Source organism: Schistocerca americana, chromosome 4 (genome assembly GCF_021461395.2).
Source record: "Schistocerca americana isolate TAMUIC-IGC-003095 chromosome 4, iqSchAmer2.1, whole genome shotgun sequence".
Taxonomy (NCBI): domain Eukaryota; kingdom Metazoa; phylum Arthropoda; class Insecta; order Orthoptera; family Acrididae; genus Schistocerca; species Schistocerca americana.
Window position 1 is genome coordinate 822,567,561 of NC_060122.1, and position 25,792 is coordinate 822,593,352.

General features: G+C 44.6%; 1 protein-coding gene across 1 annotated transcript in view; it reads left to right on the forward strand.

Moving 5' to 3' along the window:
• The window catches only part of LOC124613832 (titin homolog), a 1,109,199-nt gene that overhangs the window by 142,428 nt on the left and 940,979 nt on the right, over positions 1-25,792 (forward strand). The window contains exon 12 of the mRNA XM_047142555.1: positions 8,237-8,348. Within this exon, the coding sequence (XP_046998511.1) occupies positions 8,237-8,348 (112 nt within the window). The remainder of the gene's footprint in view (positions 1-8,236; positions 8,349-25,792) is intronic.

Below are 25,792 nucleotides of genomic sequence, written 5' to 3' on the forward strand. Positions count from 1 at the left end.
GAGGTAGGGCACAACCACCGGCCTTAGCATTTCAGAAATCTGATGTTTGCTGTAAAAATTGCCGACTACACTAATCAGAGGTGATGGTGTTGTCCACGGCACCACAAAGCATCACACTAAATGCTGGACCGTGTGACGGTGACGGATGCAGTCTCGCCACACTCTCTCTCCTCGTTGTCTCCAAACGCAGATACGTCCATTACAATACTGCGTGCAGAACCAGGACTCGTGTGAAAAGACGACGCTGTGCCATTCCTGTGCGCCGTTCGGCGCACCACACTCTCTCCCTGCTTCCGCGTGACGTTGCCTCGCTGACAGTCCGTGGTTCTCCAGACATCGTGGTGTTGCCTGAGGTGCTTATCTTGCTGGAAGCGAGATCTTTCCCTGACACAGTGTACGAGACGTGGTTGTACGATCCTGATCGGTCTAATGAACAATATGTCTGTCTTGGACGGCAGCCGCGTGCAGTCTTTGAGATCCTCCAAGGCGTCGAGTGTAGCCCTCCTGAACCTGTCGATTCCATATTCCCGTCACAGTCGTTGAATCCCGACCAACTCTAGAACAAACCGCAGTCGCCGCAGGCCACGATCCTTCCGCTGTAGAATTTAGACGCGTGTTGGTAGAATTCCTTTCTCCCTACGCGATGAATAACACAATCTTCTCACAAACAGCCAGAATCCAAATGTTGTTTCTGAATGAGGAACCCGCTGCGTAATCTTTCATCATATATAGAAAGTCGATGACATTGTTCCTAGACTTTTTCCAGTAGCGCTGAGGGGCTAATCGTTTATCCAAGCATGTACTAAACTTGAGGCAGTTTGACCTTTGATGCATGGCGCATTACGGTGTTGCACTTTTAATGGTCAGCAGTATAATTTCGTTCAACTACTACATGTTGAGAACATAATCTGTTCATATCACAGAGCAGCTAATCTTCTCCCCTGCTTAGTTCCAAAAATAGACGCACTTTCCATGATGATGCTGATTTAAAAGGTCGCGAAATAAAATCTTAAAATTCAATCTGCCTTACGGTCTCCTTTTGCTAACTTCAAAATTCTCTTGTACTTAGTCATCCACCAGAGTGGAATCCGTCTTCCGTCCGAGATTATCTGTCATATGATCCACACCGAGTGCTCTCCCATTGATAGAAAGTAGCTTTCTTCATAAACGGGCACTTGAAAGCGACACTAATCACTAATATGGGTGAGTCACTGGGCGGATGTAAAGTTAGTGACTTTCGTAGACCAGATAAGACCTGACGCACGATCAGCGGTTGCTACTGCATAAATAATGAATCATTACCGTCATCTAGAGAGATCCCAAGTATGGGCTGATTTAGCTGGTGGTCGTGGCCAGCCAAAGCCCCCAGTGATGGACAGGATCAATGATTTTCTACTGCATAAATTTTGCTGATTTTAGCACCGATAATCCGACCAGAAACTCGAAATCCCTGTAAAACAGACACATTCCGTGGTCCATGACGTGAATCTAGCGCACTTGAGGATGCTTGATATTCGAACGAACTTTTACTTTGGTGATTAAGTCAATCTGTAAATGAACACAGCTTCCTCTGTCGACAAATTGAATCACATACGTACCTTTCGTTCCCGCAGCCTAATCGATATTGCTACTGTTGGTTTGGAAGGGCAACACTCTGTTACAAAACCTCCAGCGAATAAACAAAACTGTAGCAACCTCCATGTCGTGGACGTTTTGTCACTGACAGCCATGGCAACACTATGGAGGGTTCCCGCTGTTCTGCTGCAACCAGTCCTAAAGGAATTGACCAACTCGTACCTGCAATAACGATATCACAGATGATGCGGAGATAGGCAGTCGTCCAATCAAGCTCCATTGAGGAACATTATAGCTGAGAATATTATATTATCTAAACACTGGAAAAAAACACCAGTGAACTCTTTCTTGCTGTCGAAAGGTATCTGCATTACTTCTTCCGCAATGTTCAACTCATCGACGGCACAGATATTTCCTGCACTCAAGCGAAGAAGCGGTTCTTTCGAATGTAGAACCCAGACTAGGCGCCGATTAGCCACCAAGATTTTTCCTTCACAGCTGGTGAATGAAACTTTGCGATATCTATTTGAAGATGTGCAGTCCTTCCCTGGCTGTCAATTTCATGAATCATTCCGTCCATCCCGATAGTCCTTTACGTTAAGCATTGTAAAATATGTGAAAACACTTTTTTCTCACTGTATGTTCACACTGTCAAAAACTATTTAATAAGATTTCTTACAGATAAGTGAAGTATTGGATGTGATCCCAGAATACGAAGAAAATGTGTATCTTTCCGGAATAATACAACATTAGAAAAAAGTAGCATAATATTACTAAATTCCAAAAAAGATTCGATGTAGATGCGTTTATGTAACTACGAAACCTAAGAAATACCTTGTCTTAAAAATGCTTGTTTTGTAGATTTCTCTTGTGATACCTGGAGGATCGCAAAATTCTTTTTGCTCCTACATTACTGGACCCTTCCTAAACCTTATAGTTTTCTGTCTATTTTTCCTGAAACTATATCGTGTACTAACAATGTCGCTTCCAAGTAATCTTCTTACCAGCTGAGCTATCCGAAAACGGTATATTGATAATTATTACTTATGGACTGTCTGACAGCAGCTAAATAAAACACAATTTTAGTGCCATACGCGTTTCGCCTTTATTTTCTGCAAGGCATCATCAGTGGCAGGTTGCGTGGACAATTTCTTACATATTACGCTCCTGTTGCATTTTTGGTGTTGTTCCTCTTCTTATGAACGCCAATTTGCGGTTTTTTTCCACATTCCACAGCACTATGTACTGAACGCTTGTTTTAATGCCACTGATGATGCCTTGCAGAAAATAAAGGCGAAACGCGCATGGCACTAAAATTGTGTTTTATTCAGTTGCTGTCAGACGGTCCATAAGTAAAAATTATCAATATACCGTAATATTTCACGCAACTGAGGAAGACAGGACTATGAAAGTTGAAGATATCCGAAAGCGACTCAGGCCCTACTTCAATAGCTTCAACTTCTTTAGCACCTGTCTACTACTTTCCAAACTGCTCTTAAGCTTCCTGACAAGCACTCCTGGAAGAAAGATTAGCGGCACACAGAATTAATCTGCCAAGAAGCTTCAAAACATCGCACACTTTGAATTAATTTTATTCATAATGGATGCTGTTGAACTCCGTGACTATTCCTTTATAGGGTGTAGAAAAATTTTTCGCTACCAGTCATAATAAAAGGTTATTTATTTGTCACACCATTGGTTTGGGGCTTGCGCCCATCCTCAGGTGTTTATACATTCATGTACATGTTTATATTGCTGGAGATCAATAAAGATGAAGCATCATTATTACGACAACGTAACCATAATAATGATGCTTCATTTTGATTGATCTCCAACAATATAAACTTGTTCATGAATGTATAAACACCTGAGGATGGGCGCAAGCCCGACACCAGTGGTGTGACAAGCAAATAACCTTTTACTGTGACTGGTAGCGGAAATTTTTCTACACCCTATCGCACACTTTGCTGCAGAGCGAAAGATTAATTCTGGAAACAATCGCCTAGGCTATGTTTAAGTCATTCCTCCATGATATCCTTTCTTCCAGCAGAGTTTATCTCGGCAGATATGTTTGAGAGCTTCTCTAAAGTCTGTAAGGTCAGAGACATTTACTGGCAGAATTGAAGATGCCAGTCGTTCCTGGATAGATCAGTGGATAAGGGTGTTACCTGTGAAACACAAGGTTCCCAGTTCGTGTTGCGTTCCGGCACACGGTTCTAATCTGCCAAGAAGTTTCAAAACAGTGCACACTAGAGATGGGCAAAACTGTTCTTTTCAGAGATCGGATCAGGACTGTTCAATCCCTGAAATGAACTAGCTCTTTTTCATGACTCACCACTCATTCACAATAGAAAATAAATGGAAGGCACATTGCCCTTTAAATTTGGTTTATTCCAGTACTATACCTGTATTTTGATCTTATTTGATCCTATTTTGAAGTAACACAGATAATGAGTAAGAATTTTGTATTGTTTATTGAAATTTCCACGATATGACAAAGTTTTTGATTATTGATTTATTTTGCACTATCGTGGTTTTTTAGGTGATCGTAAAATGTTGTAACTTGAGATTTACATTAACAATGTATTTGGCTATAATATATTAAAATTTCATTAACTTCGTACAAATACACTGCAAGCCATATATTTTTAAAGTGAACGTTTCCTTCCAAAGACGCCTAAAATCGCAAAATCCGTACCAGAATAAGAAAAAAAATATATAAATTTGACTGTAAGACTAAAGTGCTGCATATGGCCTTACGTATAATAAAACAAGGAAAATATTGGTGTATCACATTTTGCGATACGTGTATTGGTTCGCTCATAATTAAAGTGTAAATTCGAGTGCCCATAATAAAAATCCTATAGTAAGAGGAGTCATCAGGAACCTAATCTGATCAGTTTAAACAAATAAAAATAATACAAAAACAAATGATGTATACATAACATAATTATGTAATATACATAACGGTATTACTACGAAGAACAATATCCAGTAGAGACGAACTCCGATGCAGAGGCGCTGAGTCAAGCAGGTCGAGCTGCGAGCTGTATTACTGCGTGAGCTAAGACCGCAGAGACCAGAGTGACAGCTGAGTTTCTTTGCTCAACGATCTGGCTAGAGTCGAGAACGGTGGGGTGAGCGTTGAGTGGGCGAGCTCCGAGGGTGGGGGGAGCGGTGAACGGCCACCAGTCACCCTCTCCGAGACAAATCGTCCGTTCTCTTGCGAGCGGGTTGTTGCAAGTAGTTCTTATGTTCTCCGCTAGGAGGCTCTCTGACCTGTTGCTCGCATCAACTGCCCAGAGGGCAGGACGTGCGACTGAAACGATCGCCGACGGAGTGCGCTTTTAAGTTCAGCTGCGCCAGACACTGCACGCGGCAGAGGAAGCACATAGATGGCACGGCATATGTGAATCACAAAATCTAATGGGGCACTGCACAATGCAGGCAGCCAAGGCAGAAGCAGGGCAGAGGGCGGCGCTGGCTGTGTTGTGTGGGGTGCAGTGTGCTCTGACCAGCAGAGGCCCCGCTGATATGCTCCCTCTCTCTCTCTCTCTCTCTCTCTCTCTCTCTCTCTTTGTTGTGGGAAACGTTTGGAGCTACCCTTCTTTTTTTCTGAATCACTGATTGTTCACTCCTTTGAAAGATTCAACTCTATGAATCAGTTCAGGAGTGGATCCCCCATCTCTAGTGCACACTCTGTTGCTGAGTCAAAGCTTCTGTCTGTAATTGTATCCTTTATGAACGTTAGAGTAGTGATTTAGATGTGAGGCAATGAGATTAAATATATCTCTTGAGAAACAGACTGTGCTCTGATCATTTCGCATATACTTCGCTGCGTTCTGCTTCGGATATTTGTGGTATGTACTTTCACTTATGGGCGATGGGCATTCACAAAGTAATGCAACAGATTTTTTTCTGAAAGCAGATCGGTTATATTTAGGATTCCAGTCCACCATATTATTCCCCACTCTGTTGGCTACAAAACCCTATTTTGCTACATAGTCCCCGTTCAGTGCACCAACCTTACTCCACCTTACTGGGAGAGCCTGTATGCCAACATGCCGCCACTCTAGTGTTCGAATAACGGAGTCATGGTCCTGCTGCATTAATAACCTCACCATCATCCACATTCTGCTTCCCAAGGAGTGCGTCCTTCATTGGGCCAAACAGATGGAAGTCGGAAGGTGCGATATTCGGATTGTCGGGTGGATGAAGAAGAACAGTCGACTGAAGTCTTGTGAACTCCTTTCGGGTGTGTAGAGTTGTTTGAAGTCTTGTGCTGTCACGGAGAAGGGGGAATTTGTTTGCATTTTTTTGGCGGGGAACACGCTGAAGTCGTTTCATCAGTTTTCTGAGGGCAGCGCTATACTATGATCGTTGGAGCATGTGGGAGGACATCGACCTCAATAACACCTTTATTGTCCTGGAAGACCGACCCATAATTTTACATCCTGAGAGGGTGCGGCTTTCAACTTTTTCTTCGGAGGAGAGGTCTGTGGCGTCACTCCACGTATGACCCTTTTGTATCGAATTGGAAGTGGAGAACCCATGTTTCATCGCCTGTGACGATGTTCGGCAAACAGATGTCACGATCAGTCTCGTAATGCGCACGAAATTCCGCACTCATAATCCTTCGTTGCTCTTTAAGGTCTTCTGTTAGGTGACGAGAAACCCGGCGAGCACACATCCAGCTGGTGGACGAGTGCTTGAGCACTGCCAACAGAGACGTCCAGTTGAGCAACGAGGTGTTTGATTTTGAACCGTCGGTTCGAATGAGAGTGTCCGCACGTTTCAACATTGCAGGGCTCACAGGAGCGTGCGGCCGGCTGACACGCGTGAGACTGGACATGTTTGCGCGCACTTGTTGCGATGATGGCAGAGGACTCGCCCAACGACTCAGCGTGCTTTTGTCCTCTGCTACGTCTCCGTAGACATTCTGCAAGCGTCTATAAATACACTACTGGCCATTAAAATTGCTACACCACGAAGATGATGTGCTACAGACGCGAAATTTAACCGACAGGAAGAAGATGCTGTGATATCCAAATGATTAGCTTTCCAGAGCATTCACACAAGGTTGGCGCCGGTGGCGGCACCTACAACGTGCTGACATGAGGAAAGTTTCCAACCGATTTCTCATACACAAACAGCAGTTGACCGGCGTTGTCTGGTGAAACGTTGTTGTGATGCCTCGTGTAAGGAGGAGAAATGCGTACCATCACATTTCCGACTTTGATAAAGGTCGGATTGTAGCCTATCGCGATTGCGGTTTATCGTATCGCGACATTGCTGCTCGCGTTGGTCGAAATCCGATGACTGTTAGCACAATATGGAATAGGTGGGTTCAGGAGGATAATACGGAACGCCGTGCCGGATCCCAACGGCCTCGTATCACTAGCAGTCGAGATGACAGGCATCGTATGCGCATGGTTGTAACGGATCGTGGAGCCAAGTGTCGATCCCTGAGTCAACAGATGGGGACGTTTGCAAGACAACAACCATCTGCACGAACAATTCGACGGCGTTTCCAGCAGCATGGACCATCAGCTCGGAGACCGTGGCTGCGGTTAACCTTGACGCTGCATCACAGACAGGAGCGCCTGCGATGGTGTACTCAAGACGAACCTGGTTGCACGAATGGCATATCGTCATTTTTTCGGATGAATCCAGGTTCTGTTTACAGCATTATGATGGTCGCATCCGTGTTTGGTGACATCGCGGTAAACGCACTTTGGAAGCGTGTATCCGTCATCGCCATACTGGCGTATCACCCGGAGTGATGGTACGGGGTGCCATTGGTTACACGTCTCTGTCACCTCTTGTTCGCATTGACGGCATTTTGAACAGTGGACGTTACATTTCAGATGTCTTACGACCCGTGGCTCCATCCTTCATTCGATCCCTGCGAAACCCTACATTTCAGCAGGATAATGCACGACCGCATGTTGCAGGTGCTGTACGGGCCTTTCTGGATACAGAAAATGTTCGACTGCTGCCCTGGCCAGCATATTCTCCAGGTCTCTCACCAATTGAAAACGTCTGGTCAATGGCGGCCGACCAACTGGCTCGTCACAATACGCCAGTCACTACTCTTGATGAACTGTAGTATCGTGTTGAATCTGCACGGGCAGCTGTACCTGTACACGTCATCGAAGCTCTGTGTGACTCAGTGCCCAGGCGTATCAAGGCCGTTATTACGGCCAGAGGTGGTTGTTCTGAGTACTGATTTCTCAGGATCTATGCACCAAATTGCGTGAAAATGTAATCACATGTCAGTTCTAGTATAATATATTTGTCCACTCAATACCCATTTATCATCTGCATTTCTTCTTGGTGTAGCAATTTTAATGGCCAGTAGTGTATCTAAGATGCTCTGATTTTCCGCGAAAAAGAACTCAACGACAGCTCTCTGCCAGGACACATCTCCTTTACAGATACCATTTTGAAGGCTGCGTACACGCCGCCACCTATCGGTATATCATGAAACTACAGGGGCTGAAGCGGGGATATTCCACGATGTTCCACATTTTTTCATTCGAAAGTGGCCGACAAAAGGAGTGTTGCATTACTTACTGAACGCCCCTCGTACATACTTTTGTACAGTGCTACTTACATCACGTAGTAATCTTCGGATTGTACACGAAACTTTCTGTTTCAGGTCAGACAGCGAGCCCGTTCTTTGACACCAGGAGCAGAGTCACGTTTGCGAGAGACCACCGAAGAGATCCTGAGGGACATCAGGGATTCTGAGGAGAGAGAACGGCGGAAAGGTAAGAAAACGTCGAGGGCTTTGTTTTGCACTCTGACAGAAGGGTTTTCAGCAGTTTTTTTTGTGCAGCTCATAAATATTTGAAAAAAAAGTCTTCTCATTTCAGAACCACCAACAACTACCAGTATCGGTTATCATAAAATTATTTACAGTGGCCTGTAATTCCGGTGTTTTTACTTTAGCGTGAATTAAAATAAAAACCATCACGTGCCAATTTCTCCAGGTTTACCTGCAGTCAGTACCAGTAGTATTAGTAATATAAACATTATTGACAGCAAAATTGCACTGTACACATTGACACAGGATGTTCTTCATTCCAATATACCCCACAGAAAGAAAATTGTCATACGTGATATTGTTAATAATTTAATGTTTGCTGAAGATGATGAAATGATCGAACCCGATAGTTCATACAGATTCATTTCGTCACAAGCTCTCTGCGGTTCTACAATGACTTTTCGAAATATTTGGATCAAGTTCGAAAAGTATCAGAGAAGAAAACTATTTACTTTCTCAACAAATACCAGCCCCCTTTCTTCTGTTTACCACTTTGAACTTGAATATCTGTCAGTAATGTCATTATAAAATCATCAGTATGTTCCTAGGTCACGCATTCCTGCAACTGGCTGATCGAATGTATTTCAGAAACTGTTACAATATTAATATTCTATATTAGTGTCGATACTGAGTAAGTGGCAAATGCGTGGAGGTTAATAGTAGAGCGCATTCCTCTTTCTGTGTAATTCCGAAAAACCTATAGTAAAATTCTACGTCTTGTTCCTTGTTCCTATTTTCTGGATAGGTTTTATTGTTCTCAAATTTATGATTGTCAGTTATTTTTGTACAAAATTCTGAAGTTGATTGGTGTTATTTTTTGTTAATGAAGTTCTTAATTGTTTACACATACCTCATGAGGAACAGCTCTGCTCTGGAGTTTATCTGTATTAAGAAAGATGTACTGCTCTTTTTGGGCCAAGTCATACCTGAAAATAAAAATGATTCCGTGAAGGCTTAAAATTCTTGTAATTGTATTTTTGTAATCGATGTAATTTTTTAGTAAAGAACGCAACTGACAATGTCACTAGCTTTGTGAGAACGTTCGGTAACAGTGACGTCGCCAACATCGAGAGGGAAAAACACAGAAAAATAAAATAATAAAATTGTCAGGTTGCTCAATGGGTAAAACACTGGACTCGTGTCACGTCTTCGTCCTTCTTTCCTGATTGACTTTTTCCGTGTGTGAATGCCAGAACGGTTCTTTAAAAGACACCTCTAGCAACGTAAATCCCAGTTTCTGTCTGGCTGCTGTACTGCCCATACCTGTGTTAACCTCAGCGTCGAGTACGACGCTGAAATATTATTTTCCTCAGTAAAAAATTGTTTCACCTTGCCATAAGACCTGCAGAATATCGATGATTGGTCTGTATGTTCTTGCAGCCCTTTCAGTCCACTTTTATGCAACTCGCAGTTTCTAATAGTACTTCAGACATCGACTTCGCTCAACAGACTGAGGTGTTAGCCTGTTTACTTCTAGAAGACTCCGTAAATCGTTAGTCCATTTTAGTTCTACACTGGAAACCTAACGAACTCATAAAACACCATAAACACGAATAACAGAACAAAATGACAGCAAGTACACATGAAGACTTGCACAATTGCTGTATCACCGGAACAGCCCCAATGGCAGTCATGAACGGAGCAATTTATTTGACATGCGTACGCTTCAAGATAGTGTAGTGCATAGAACTAGAGCCTAGGGAGGCTTGTAAGCCACATACGTACTGACGAATATTCATTTCCACAGACAGTTTCGTTTACTTTGCTCGGAAAGAGATTTTGTATGTTGTCATAGTCCATGGAGCTCTGATTAAGAAAGACGTTTTACGACGTCCCTTAGCTACTTCTGTGACCCAAACACTTGCTCGAAATGATCATCGTGCTGAAGAAAGAGCCGCGCACTACTTTGAAAGGACAAAGCGGCAGGTTCCAACATTTCCAGTTTTTTATCTTTTTTTTTGTCTGTGACTGGCTACACGCAGCTCTGCACACTAGCTTGCCCTGTGCAAGTATGATCGTATATGTGTATTTATTACTCTGTACATTCAATTTATCCTGTGTTTAACTGATCCTTGGTATCCTCTACACCGCTCACCGTTACCAAATTAACTGTTACGGGATGGCTGAGCGTGTGACCTGTCAAGTGTTCACTTCTTTCAGTCAAGTTCCTCCACAATTCGATTTAGTGGTTGTTCATTTGTTATTCGCACTGTCCATATAAACTTTAGCAATCTTCTGCAGTTCCATATTTTAAAATATCCTATTCTCCTCTCGAAGGAGCTATTTACCGTCCACATTTCTCTTCCACTTGAGGTTATACTCCAAGCAAACACTTTCGGAAAGGATATCCTAGCATTAAAATTTATGTTAGGTTACATACAGTTCTCTTTCTCAAGAAAGCCTGTCTTGCTATTGCCAGTCTACATTTTGTATTACCTCTACTTGGGTCATCGTCAGTTATTTTACTGCCCAAATAGCAAAACTCGTTTACTACTTTTAGTCATTTCCAAAGCTAATTTTCTCAGCATATCGTGATTTGATTCGACACGTTCCATTATCCTTGTCTTTACGTCTTTGCTTTGAACTTTAATTCACCTTTCCTGACCTTTCCTTAGCTTATTTTGCCCCTTGCTCATGATTCGGATTGAACAACTCCGTCTCACTCCCTCCTCAACCGCCGCCTCCCTTTCGTGCCATGGACTACTATAAATGAACTCACGAATTTGTAAGTGTTGTACATAGATTTTTGCTGCATGTACAGGGTGATCCAAAAAGAATACCACAACTTTAAAAATGTGTATTTAATGAAAGAAACATAATATAACCTTCTGTTATACATCATTACAGAGAGTATTTAAAAAGGTTTTTTTTTCACTCAAAAACAAGTTCAGAGATGTTCAATATGGCCCCCTCCAGACACTCGAGCAATATCAACCCGATACTCCAACTCGTTCCACACTCTCTGTAGCATATCAGGCGTAACAGTTTGGATAGCTGCTGTTATTTCTCGTTTCAAATCATCAATGTTGGCTGGGAGAGGTGGCCGAAACACCATATTCTTAACATACCCCCATAAGAAAAAATCGCAGGGGGTAAGATCAGGGCTTCTTGGAGGCCAGTGATGAAGTGCTCTGTCACGGGCTGCCTGGCGGCCGATCCATCGCCTCGGCTAGTTGACGTTCAGGTAGTTACGGACAGATAAGTGCCAATGTGGTGGCGATCCATCCTGCTGAAATATGAATTATTGTTCTTCTTGTTCGAGCTGAGGGAACAGCCAATTCTCTAACATCTCCAGATACTGTAGTCCAGTTACAGTAGCACCTTCGAAGAAAAAGGGACCAAAAACTTTATTGGCTGAAATGGCACAGAAAACGTTCACCTTAGGCGAGTCACGTTCATACTGAGTTGTTTCCCGCGGATTCTCAGTGCCCCATATACAGACATTGTGACGGTTGACTTTCCCGTTAGTGTGGAAAGTTGCTTCATCACTAAACACAATCTTTGAAACGAAAGATTCATCTGTTTCCATTTGAGCAAGGATAAAATCACAGAAATCGATTCTTTTAATCTTATCAGCTGCAGACAGTGCTTGAACCAATTTCAGACGATAAGGTTTCATAACTAACCTTTTTCGTAGGACTCTCCGTACAGTTGATTGTGGAATTTGCAGCTCTCTGCTAGCTCTGCGAGTCGATTTTCCTGGGCTGCGAACAAATGCTTGCTGGATGCGTGCTACATTTTCATCACTCGTTCTCGGCCGTCCAGAACTTTTCCCTTTGCACAAACACCCATTCTCTGTAAACTGTTTATACCAACGTTTAATACACCACCTATCAGGAGATTTAACACCATACTTCGTTCGAAATGCACGGTGAACAACTGTCGTCGATTCACTTCTGCCGTACTCAATAACACAAAAAGCTTTCTGTTGAGCGGTCGCCATCTTAGCATCAACTGACGCTGACGCCTAGTCAACAGGGCCTCAAGCGAACAAATGTACAACTAAATGAAACTTTATAGCTCCCTTAATTCGCCGACAGATAGTGCTTAGCTCTGCCTTTTGTCGTTGCAGAGTTTTAAATTCCGAAAGTTGTGGTATTCTTTTTGAATCACCCTGTATTTTATCGCGAGTAATATCATAATTCAGGACTGGCTTTTCCATTCAAAACGGCCAAAAATGTATTCTAAATCTACAAATGATAGAAGTGTGGGTTTTCCGTTGTTTAACCAATTTCCTGAGATGAATTCTAGGGCTAGTACTGTCTTGTTTGTTCCTACCTCTTTTCCGACACCCAAACTGATGTTCTCGTAAAATTTCGACTGGAGTAACATCAAACGATAACGCTGGCCATAGGACAAGTAAAGTCTTTCGTACACGGTTACCAGGATAAAAAGCATGATGGTGAGTCTGGAAAAACGCTGGAGGCCCACCATGTTGAAATTTTTTGCGGTTTAGTAGTGGAACATGTTCAAACAAAAGAGGTAGCTCATCTTTAAGAAATCGTAACTATCGCTGCTTGAGTTAGATGATGGTCGAAAAACTGAGACTAGAGAGGAAATCACGAACGATCCCACTGCCTGTCATCGTGAAACTGTCTCACATCCAGAGTGGAGGTAAATCCTCCTCCAGCAGTCCGTCTTGTGATGATTAATTACACCTTTGTGGAAACGTGATCCGTGCAAAAATAGCTTATTTACTAAAAAGGCAGCGTCATTTTCGTCATAAAATGGTTCATGCAGGACAAAACTATGGCCATTGAGTTGCAGGTGACGCGGTAACTACCGATGGTTGTGCAGTGTCCAGGTACGAGATCCCATGATGATGTTGGTCTTCCGTGCAAGGACACGTGCATCAGTATCAGTATTGTTTTTAACGAGGATGAACAAAATCCCTTCGTAGCGACCACACGTCACTGAATGATTTCCTGCAAGCCGTTTCTTTACAAGTAATCCAAGCCATGCAAACGTTGTGCGACACCTTTTAGCGTATTGCCTGTAGCGAGCATGTTATATATGTTACTCCTCTGAAGTGGAAAGCATTTTGTCAGGCTGCATCATAGAACTATGCACTTTCCACGCACATGACGCTGGATGATATTGCGAGGGCGTGTGTTGTGACCTGATGTAAGGAGCGTACTTTACGATACCAGTACATACAGACCAATAGTCACGTGTGATTCCTATAAGGGACACTTATTTTAAAGAATAACGACGAGTAATGGATCAGCACCGCAGGTCACTTAAGTACACGCTGCCTAGTGACGCTGTGGGGACGTGTGTTTTGCAACGCATGCAGCACTTGTTCCTGGTCTGTATTTGCAACACTTGCAGTAATCTTGTTGGCATTATTCAGATTGTGGTCTGTTAAGGGTTCTACTACCATTCACATTGAATTACTAGTGACATTAACGATTTATGTTCCCTTCCAGCTCCTGGTAAGACGTTGGTTTGATACATGTTGGAATTTTATTGAAAAGTACGTGTTGCATTAAATGATTTTGAATGGGGCGACTGCATCAGGGAGACTGCCTAGCTGACTCACTGCATTAGGAAATGCGCGTGGACTTAAACAACGGTATCGTTTGATTCAAACATCAGTGATTAGAGAAACTCATTCGCAAAAATTCAGACACCTATGAAAAGAACTGGGTTGCGGAGAATTTTGGAACGCTCTTGTAAAGTATTCCTTATCTTAGAAGGAGACCCCTTATGAAACAATTGTCCGACTCACTTTTGAGTGTTTTTCCCTCTTTTTTTAGACCTTATCAAACAGAAATGACACAAAATATGGGGAAGAATAAGAAAGAGCATTATTTATTGAGAGCAATATTGTCGTACATACGAGTATGTTCAACAAATGTTATTCGGACACGGTAAAACAAAGGTACCGTTTTCTAAGGATTACGTGTGAGATCCAACCTTCCGAGAGAAATGAAAGAACGTATTACTACTGCTTTCTATACGTATGTACCACGTAGGTAACAACACTGCAAAATTAGAGGAACTGAAGCTTACTCAGAGGTGCGCAGATAGTCGTGGTTTCCTTGCCTCACCCGAGAGCGGAATGGGTGGACTAGCTATACTAATTCATTCTTTACACTCCATATACACCGTACAGTTGCTTGTGGAATATGCCCTTGAATGCGAATGTAAATTACAAGGAAACGGGAAGTTGAAAAACAAATAGGTTATTCAGACCATTCATTGGGTGGAATAGCATATAGTGTCATACATGTCACTGATAAATAGGCATGTGAGCTGAATATAGTGCCCAATGGGATGAGAACTTAGGAAAATTGGGAAAGAAACAGCAATGTATTGGTGCATCCATTTTGCTCGGTGCGAACACGTTCAAAACCAAGTAGTTACGCTGCTGAAACGTGCTTAAGAATGAAAGCTGTAATACGCAGCAAGAGCAAAGGAACGACGATTAGCCCTGGGTGCCCATTCAGCATTTGGCTTCAGACAAGTGGCTGCGATCCCCGCTGCGTGCGTGGATGCCAAATGACCTGCCGGTCACGCTTTCTGAGCGCTCTTCGGATGTTTCATGGCATTCTTTTCTAGCGGAACAGAGACGCACAGCCGCAGACACCACCTGCACGACTTTTGGCAGTGGTTAACAGGTCAACCAGTCGATCTCATCCACACCGAGTGTCTCTTCATTGTCGCACTGCGTCTTCCGCCTCCTTGCCACTGACGTTCTGTCTGCACCGAGAAATGTATCCTAAAATGTATCATAAAAGCTATAACTCTCTTGACTTATTATTTTAGTCTGCTCCTTAAATTCGCCGCCCACTCACTCTCTCGCTCTCCTGTTGTTCTCAGTACGTTCACGTTTTTGTTTATCTTAATTCTGCTTTATTTTCATCACCGTGCGTTTCTTCCTACTTTTACACGTATCTACAGAATAGAAGGCATGGGTGTGACGTATCGTCCCCATTACGTCAGATCTTGTCCTGATCGTCCATAAGTCAGTCACGCTTGTGGTAAATGGTTCCGAGCAGATGGAACTGTGTCGATCCATTTTGGAAGTCACAAAAGCACTGGTCTTGTCGCGATCGACTGTGTAACGGTCACACCTTTACTTCCTCCAGGTCCTGAGTCGCGCACAGATATCTCAGAGGGAAGGCACTTGCACGCGAAAGGAAAAAGTCCGAGGTTAGAGTCCCTATTCGGCTCACAATCTGCCAGGAAGTTTCAGACGAGCGCAATCTCTGCTGGAGAATTCCCCGAGGCCGTGGCTAAGCCATGTCCCCACAGTATCCTTTCTTCGAGGAGTGCTAGTCCACAGGGGTACGCGGGAGAACTTCTGTGAAGTTTAAAAGGAAGTAGATACAGTACTTGCTGCTGATTGACAAATGGCGTGGGTGTAAAATAATGTTGTGGAGTGGTCTGGAGCTCGTGGAACAGAGGAGTCGATAGAAGTCAAGAATAGGGTGGAGCTGGTTTTTCGACGTGAATTTATTAAGCTTGCAAGAACGCGAAAGAGCGTTTCGGTGCGCGGGCCTGAAATTCTGACTGAGGCATGGTTCAAATGGCTCTGAGCACTATGGGACTCAACTGCTGAGGTCATTAGTCCCCTAGAACTTAGAACTAGTTAAACCTAACTAACCTAAGGACATCACAAACATCCATGCCCGAGGCAGGATTCGAACCTGCGACCGTAGCGGTCTTGCGGTTCCCGACTGCAGCGCCTTTAACCGCACGGCCACTTCGGCCGGCTGACTGAGGCATCTTCGGTTTCCTGGGGGAGTGCTGCTAGTTTGTGAGAGTGCCCGAGTTCGGCTGGTACAGAATGCGCATCCAGTAACCAGCTGAATGCAAGCCAGTAAATTACTTTTGTTTACGTGGAAATTTCAGGGTTGTGTTTTTTGTGTGCGACTCGTTTTCCTGTTTCCTTTGCAGCGTTGCCCTATTTTGTTTTTGGAGGAGATTGTCTACGGAGGTGCTAGACACCTACTGGACGTGACGTAGTGACTGTTCGCGGTGTTCATTTCGCAGTCTACTGGTCGAATCTGGGAGAGTGTTCAAGGAAATTTTATTACTTCTAGGCATTTGTTAATAGTACAGAAGTGCTGACGATTTTAATCCTGTCTGGCGAATCAAACCAAGGTTGTGATCCTTTATTTAGATCGATTTAATAGCTGAGCGCTAATACATTTAACTTGGACGACCATCATAAGGCCGGCTGTAATTCAGGGATTTCTACAATTCGTCTCCGAAGAGAGTTGAGCTACCACATTACGAATTTTCGTTTGCCATGCGTAAACTGCAATTTCTTTGCAAAACTAGTACATTTTTGACGTGCTTAGCTGTCTGATAATGACATTTTTTGTGGTTGTTTTCGACAAACGGAGAAGAAACACCTGTTCTGTCAAACAAACAAAGCCTCTTAGTGCTGCTAATAGGGGACATCCTTGTGGGATATTTTTACCGACTCGAAATGTAACCGGTGTTGAGAACATAGGGCTCTGTTCTGTGTTACGTAAATGTCAGTTCCCGTCAGGCTGCAACACCACGTCACTCGCCTTCACGAACTGCATGAGATATACGATGTCCAGTTCTGAGAATGTGATGGAACAATCTTCTAGAGCAAAGAACGCCATTACAAATACGTCGTCTGCGATCCACACAGTTTACTTTCAACGGGCTCATAACATGTATCACGTACATTCGCCCATAATGAACACATTTCAAAAGAGTCTATTATTCACGCTAGCTCTAGTGTGTTCTGAGAAATAATTTGATCGGTAGAGTTAGAGCTCATATAGGTAGAGACTGCATGCAGGGATTAATACCTTCTGCTGGGTAGACTTCTGGTGCTTCTTCTCACTCAACAGCCTCGGTCTGTGTATTTTCTCTAACGACGAAAAATACTTTAATATAGTTCACCTTTCATAGCAAAAACATTCATCAAAATTCTAAATTCATTTTAGTACGACATTTCCAATGCCGCCTCCAAACCAAATTTCTAAGACATCGACTTTACAAGGGAACAGTCTTTTTTTTAAAGGTTCAGTACGACTGTACAAGGTCACAATCTTCTGCGTATCATGGAGGTACGTCTGTTGTTGTCCTTTACCCTCTGTTTCTCCTTAATCCACTAGAAAATTGATTTACTTTCTGTGTTTTAGACGTGCGTCGTGCTTTGAGTTTAAAATTTAAAAATAGGAAACAAATAAACTAGGTGACACTTGTTTCCCTAAAGCAGAATATGTAATTTCGCTTTCGTATTCGCTTACACAATGCAGTAACAGAAGCTGCCTCGCATATGCCGTGACGAAAGAAAATTTGTGCCACAGCAGGACTCGAACCCGGATCTCTTACTCACGAGCACTCACGTTGAGTATTTCCATCTCTTCTGTTCTCACATTATCTTTGGATTCTAATTTGTTTGCTATTTTACTGTAATTAGTATAAACGAATTTAAATTTACGTCTTAAAATCACACAAATTAAAATTTGAAAGGTAAAAAAACTATTAAGCTATTTGAGACTGCCTGCAAGACCGTCCGACAATTATCGCGTACATTTCCCTACTTTTCTTCCGAGGAAACAAATCGACGTTCTCCATTCCGAATAGGATCATCAGTCGAATGGCAAAGATGGTCAGCTATTTCTTACCCTACCACAGGAATACGTATGAACTGAATCAGACTCAGTGATACACACTGAAGTGCCAAAGGAACTGGTACAGGCATGCACATTCAAATACAGAGATACGTAAACAGACAATACGGCGCTGCAGTCGGCAATGCCTATATAAGACAAAAAGTATTTGGAGCTGTTGTTAGATCAGTTATTGCTGCTACAGTGGCAGGTTATCAAGATTGCAAACGGTGTTATAGTCAGTGCACGACCGATGGGACACAGCATCTACGAGGTAGCGATGAAGAGGGGATTTTTCCGTACGATCATTTCACAAGTATACCGCGAATATCAGGAATCCGGTAAAACGTCAAATCCCCGATATCGCTGCGGCCGGAAAAGGATCCTGCAAGAACGGGACCAACGAGTACTGAAGTGAATCGTTCAACGTGACAGAAGCGCAATCCTTCCGCAAATTGCTGCAGATTTCAGTGCTGGGCCATCAACAAGTGTCAGCGTGCGAGCCATTCAACGAAACATTATCGATATGGGCTTTCGGAGCCGAAGGCCCACTCGTGTAGCTGGCCGCTGGTGGCTGAGCGGTTCTAGGCGTTTCAGTCTGGAACCGCGCGACCGGTACGGTCGCAGGTTCGGTTCAAAAATGGTTCAAATGGCTCTGAGCACTATGGGACTTAACATCTATGGTCATCAGTCCCCTAGAACTTAGAACTACTTAAACCTAACTAACCTAAGGACATCACACAACACCCAGCCATCACGAGGCAGAGAAAATCCCTGACCCCGCCGGGAATCTAACCCGGGAGGCAGGTTCGAATCCTGCCTCGGGCATGGATGTGTGTGACGTCTTTATGTTAGTTAGGTTTAAGTAGTTCTAAGTTCTAGGGGACTGATGACCTCAGATGTTAAGTCCCATAGTGCTCAGAGCCATTTGAACCTTTTGAACCCACTCGTGTACTCTTGATGAATGTACGACACAAAGCTTTCCGCCTCACCTGGGGCCGTCAACGCCGACATTGGGCTGTTCATGACTGGAAACATGTTTCCTGGTCGGACGGGTCGAGTTTCAAATTTTAGCGAGCGGATGGACGTGTACCGCTATGGAGAGAACCTCATGAATATATGGACACTGCATGTCAGCAATGGTATTCAAGCTGGTGGAGGCTATGTAATGGTGTAGGGGTGTGCAGCTGGAGTGATATGGGACCCCCGTATGTCTAGATACAACACTAACAGGCGACATGTACTTAAACATTCTGCCCGATCACCTGCACCCATTCATGTCCATTTTGCATTCCGGCGGACTTGGGCAATCCCAGCAGGACGATGCGACACCTGACAGGTCCAAAATTGCTACAGAGTGACTCCAGGAACACTCTTCTGAGTTTAAACACTTCCTCTGGCCACCAAACTCCCCAGACATGAACATTATTGAGCATATCTGGGATGCCTTGCAACGTGCTGTTCAGCAGAGATCTCCACCCCCTCGTGCTCTTACGGACTTATGGACAGCTGTGCAGGATTCATGGTGTCAGTTCCCTCCAGCACTACTTCAGACATTAGTCGAGTCCATACCAACCCGAGTTGGGGCAATTCTACGTGTTCGCGGGAGCCCTCCACGGTATTAGGCAGGTGAACCAGTTTCTTCGGGACTTCAGTGTATATCGACTGAATCAGATTCACTGATATAAAATAACTGAAGTGGACTCAACAAACTGCAGTGTAATGAATATTTCGTGAGTTTGTAATCTGAGCATGACCAGGATTCTAATCTCTCTTTCTCACAAGGGGGCCTCCCCATCGAACCCCCCTCAGATTTAGTTATAAGTTGGCATAGTGGATAGGCCTTGAAAAACTGAACACATATCAATCGAGAAAACAGGAAGAAGTTGCCTGGAACTGTGAAAAAAGTAAGCAAAATATACCAACTGAGTAGTCCATGCGCAAGACAGGCAACATCAAGGACAATGTGAGCTCAGGAGCGCCGTGGTCTCATGCTTAGCGTGAGCAGCTGCAGACGCAGAGGTCCTTGGTTCAAGTCTTCCCTCGAGTGAAAAGTTTAATTTTTTATTTTTAGACAATTATTATCTGTCCGTCTTTCGGGAGTGATTATCACATCCACAAGAGAACCTAAATCGGGCAAGGCACATGAATCTTTTTACCCATTCGCCAAGTGTACAAGTTAGGTGGGTCGACAACATATCCCTGTCATGTAACGCACATGCCGTCACCAGTGTCGTATAGAATATATCGGACGTCTTTTCTTGTGAAGGAATCGGTTGACCTATGACCTTGCGATCAAAAGTTTTCGGTTCCCATTGGAACGGCACGTCCTTTCGTCTACTAATCGCACGGTTTTGCGGTGCGGTCGCAAAACACAGACACTAAACTTATTACAGTGAACAGAGACTTCAATGAACGAACGGATCATAACTTTGCGAAAATGAATAAAGCAAACTTTTCACGCGTGGGAAGATTTGAACCAAGTACCTCTTCGTCCGCAGCTGCTCACGCTAACCACAGGACCACGGCGCTCCTGAGCTTACACTTACCTGGATGTTGACTGACTTGCGCATGGACTACTCAGTTGGTATATTTTGCTTATTTTTTTCACAGTTCCACGCAACTTCTTCCTGTTTTCTCGATCGATATGTGTTCAGTTTTTCAAGGCCTATCCACTGTGCCAACTTATAACTAAATCTGAGGGGGGGGGTGCGATGGGGGGGGGGGGGGGGGGTTGCCTTGTCAGTAACATCGTGTCGGTATATTTCTTTAGTTTCGCCCTTATTGATTCCAGCTGTGTCATGATAGTCAGTTTAATGCAGCAAGGAGGTGTCCGCTGAGGCACGCAGGGTGCGCGAGATGGCGACGGGTGTGCACTTGCGTGGCGCGGTGTGGCGCGTGCGTGTTGCGTGCGGTGCGACGCCGCCGGTGTCCCGGGACGTCGGCGGATGAGGCGAGCAGGTGCTAACTTTAGCGGCGTCGCTGGCAAGGCCGCACGCCGCAGGCCGCTCTGACGTGCCAAACACACACGGCGGCCGGCGGCCCGCGTCACCACTCCGACCCAGCAGGCGTTCCGTCTTCACAGTCGGGACTGAATACTGCTGCTCCTCGAGGTGCGGCCTCTCAGTGTACAAAGTAGTATGTCCAAGTCAGGGTCAGCTGCAGCTTGTACAGAAAGCACTCTGTTGTCCTAACAGTCGAAGGTCATATACAGGGTGTTACAAAAAGGTACGGCCAAACTTTCAGGAAACATTCCTCACACACAAATAAAGAAAACATGTTATGTGGACATGTGTCCGGAAACGCTTACTTTCCATGTTAGAGCTCATTTTATTACTTCTCTTCGCCCGCATCTCGTGGTCGTGCGGTAGCGTTCTCGCTTCCCACGCCCGGGTTCCCGGGTTCGATTCCCGGCGGGGTCAGGGATTTTCTCTGCCTCGTGATGGCTGGGTGTTGTGTGCTGTCCTTAGGTTAGTTAGGTTTAATTAGTTCTAAGTTCTAGGGGACTGATGACCACAGATGTTAAGTCCCATAGTGCTCAGAGCCATTTGAACCATTTGAACTTCTCTTCAAATCAGCAACAGAACGTACCAGCGTGACTTCAAACACTTTGTTACCGGAATTGTTCAAAATGTCCTCCGTTAGCGAGGATACATGCATCCACCCTCCGTCGCATGGAATCCCTGATGCGCTGATGGAGCCCTGGAGAATGGCGTATTGTATCACAGCCATCCACTATACGACACGAAGAGTCTCTACATTTGGTACAGGAGTTGCGTAGACAAGAGCTTTCAAATGACCCCATAAATGAAAGTCAAGAGGGTTGAGGTCTGGAGAGCGTGGAGGCCATGGAATTGGTCCGCCTCTACCAATCCATCGGTCACGGAGTCTGTTGTTGAGAAGCGTACGAACACTTCGACTGAAATGTGCAGGAGCTCCATCGTGCATTAACCACATGTTGTGTCGTACTTGTAAAGGCACATGTTCTAGCAGCACAGGTAGAGTATCCCGTATGAAATCATGATGACGTGCTCCATTGAGCGTAGGTGGAAGAACACGGGGCCCAATCAAGACATAACCAACAATGCCTGCCTAAACGTTCACAGAACATCTGTGTTGACGTGATTGCACAATTGCGTGCGGGTTCTCGTCAGCCCTCACATGTTGATTGTGAAAATTTACAATTTGATCACGTTGGAATGAAGCCTCATCCGTAAAGAGAACATTTGCACTGAAATGAGGATTGACACATCGTTGGATGAACCATTCGCAGAAGTGTACCCGTGGAGGGCAATCAGCTGCTGATAGTGCCTGCACACGCTATACATGGTACGGAAACAACTGGTTCTCCCGTAGCAGTCTCCATACAGTGACGTGGTCAACGTTACCTTGTACAGCAGCAACTTCTCTGACGCTGACATTAGGGTTATCGTCAACTGCACGAAGAATTGCCTCCTCCATTGCAGGTGTCCTCGTCGTTCTAGGTCTTCCCCAGTCGCGAGTCATAGGCTGGAATGTTCCGTGTTCCCTAAGACGCCGATCAATTGCTTCGAACGTCTTCCTGTCGGGACAACTTCGTTCTGGAAACCTGTCTCGGTATAAACGTACCGCGCCATGGCTATTGCCCCGTGCTAATCCATACATCAAATGGGCAATTGCCACCTCCGCATTTGTAAACATTGCACTGACTGCAAAACCACGTTCGTGATGAACACTAACCTGTTGATGCTACGTACTGATTTGCTTGATGCTAGTACTGCAGAGCAATGAGTCGCATGTCAACACAAGCACTGAAGTCAACATTACCTTCCATCAATTGGGCCAACTGGCGGTGAATCGAGGAAGCACAGTACATACTGACGAAACTAAAATGAGCTGTAACATGGAAATTAAGCGTTTCCGGACACATGTCCACATAACATCTTTTCTTTATTTGTGTGTGAGGAATGTTTCCTGAAAGTTTGACCGTACCTTTTTGTAACAGACTGTATGATGATGCTGACGTTTGGTTTGTTGGGAGCTCAACTGCGCGGTTATCAGCGCCCACACAATTTCCCAACCTTTGCTCACTCCAAACTGGCCACTATCATAAATGATGAGGACAACACAAACACCCAGTCATCTCGAGGCAGGTGAAAATCCCTGACTCCGCCGGGAATAGAACCCGGGACCTAGTGCTGGGGAAGCGAGAACGCAACCGCGAGGCCACGACCTGCGGACTCGAAGGTCATGGAAGCGGGAGACCAGAAGCTAGTGACACAAAATTGTTGCCTATCCCTGGCGTTATTCAATCTCTACACTGAGCAAGCGGGAAAGGGGTCCTAGGAGAATTGTGGAAAGGTAACTGAAGTACACGAAGAAGAAACACAAAAAAGTGAAATTTGCCGACTTCATCGTAATTCTGTTAGGAACTGCAAAGGACATGGAAGAGTAGTTGACCTCAATGGACAGTGTCTTCCAATGGTAATGATAAGTGGTGTTTCTGGTTCAAAATGGCTGTGAGCACTATGGAACTTAACTTCTGAGGCCATCAGTCCCCTAGAACTACTTAAACCTAACTAACCTAAGGACATCACACACATCCATTCCCGAGGCAGGATTCGAACCTGCGACCGTAGCAGTCGTGCGGCTCCAGACTGTAGCGCTTAGAACCGCTCGGCCACTCCGGCCGGCGGTGTTTCTGAGAGTCTCAATATCGTAGTTGTTAATCCGTTTATCCTCACAATCAATGACAGAACTGAAGAATTTTGCGACTGATGTGGATACAGTCGTGTCAAGATCTGTAAAGCTGTCACGAGAAATGACTTGTCGAGCACAGTGAACTAACATCAGGACAGGCAGAGGGGATGGTGAAGCAACTGGAGGAAGCTTCCTCCAGAATAAGAGTTGTAAAGAAAGCACCGCACCTTCAGGTCACGAGTGTCCTACCGTGACCATCCGACCGCCGTGTCATCCTCAGTGGAGGATGCGAATAGGAGGGGCGTCGGGTCAACACACCGCTCTCCCGGTCGTAAGATGGTATACTTGACCGAAGCCATTACTATTCGGTCGTGTAGCTCCTCAATTGGCATCACGAGGCTGAGTGCACCCCGAAAAATGGCAACAGCGCATGGCGGGATGGACGGTCACCCATCCAAGTGCCGACCACGCCCGACAGCGCTTAACTTTGATGCTGTCACGGGAACCGGTGTAACCACTGCGAAAGGCCGGTGCCCCAGAATGAGAGTTGTGGTGAAATATTTATCCTGCGGCTTTCATTTATATTTCCATCTGCATCGACACTACGAGAGGCTGTCATAAAAAGTAAAAGCCGTTAAGTACCGTGGGTGATAAAGACAAACTGACATTTCTAGAATAGGACGATAAGATTTGGGGTTTATAGCTGGACTGGGGTGGACCTGAGTTGGGGCTCCACCCCCTCTCCATCTGGGTCAAATTAACAGGCAGGATGAGTCCCGTTCCCAATTCCACCCTATCATCAACTGTTGATGCGAGTGCTGTAAATCAAATGGTAATATCCACTTTCCCACGAGAAGGCTGACGTACGGTATGTTTTCGTTGCGCCGTCAGCTACAATCTGTGGCAATGGTTCGCCAGAACGTCATATATTCCATAGATCAAGTGAATCTGGTCGTGCTTCAGAATGTTTGGGTTATTCCGCAAATGCACTGACGAGCCTTCTATTGCCGTAGTATATAACTGTTCGTGTGTGTGTTATAGACACAGACAATCTAAAGGAGCTTAGGCTGACGTACGGTATGTTTTCGTTGCGCCGTCAACTACAATCTGTGGCAATGGTTCGCCAGAACGTCATATATTCCATAGATCAAGTGAATCTGGTCGTGCTTCAGAATGTTTGGGTTATTCCGCAAATGCACTGACGAGCCTTCTATTGCCGTAGTATATAACTGTTCGTGTGTGTGTTATAGATACAGACAATCTAAAGGAGCTTATACTGTTCGAAGTTTGTTTGGTTGGTCACTTACTCTTCTCTCCATTTTTTAACATACTGTGACAGAGATGTACCCGCGAGTGAACTCCTGCGATTTGTGTTGGCAGCAGGCCCATAGTACAGGGTTCCTAGCTAACGTACCACCACTATCACCGCCCCCAGTACCTACATAGCCCGGCCTCTAGAGGAATCCCACCGAGGTTCCTGTATTGTTTGTAAATGATGAGTACCAAGGGATGAATCGTTGAGTGATTTTCAGTCACCTTCAAACTATTACGGGAGAGACAGAACAGGAGAATAATTTTGACAGGCTGGGGATGTAAGTATGCGCGAGTTCAAATGTATTGCTACTAATTCCACAGTGTAGATGTTACATTCAGTGAGAAGGAAGTCTTACACACAAACATTTTTGTCGATAAATGGAGACCCAACCTTCTCATCATCTTTGGAGCCGTCGTATATCGGGCTGAAGGCTACGCAGTCGTGAAGAACAGAATAGACCCTAGTACTATGAATATCAGCGTCTGTGTGATCCTTGATGCCACAAAAGAAATACATTCGTATTACAGGACGAGGAATATTCCGAGCGGGATTCTCCATTTGTGGGGTAGGCGGGCAAGTTATCGCAAAAGAGTTCCCGGTGGGTGTCTTTTAGTCCAGCCGTTGCAGTCCTGTTTCCATAGGAATCGTAAATTGATGGATGTTGGGGTTCTGGGAAATTGTCGTGTAAAAGGAACGTCCTGTCGTATAATAAATCTTCAGCTAGTAAATAAGTAAGAGTTGTTGGCGGCGTATGTTTATAGGCGGAATGCCTGTTTCAACAAGCAG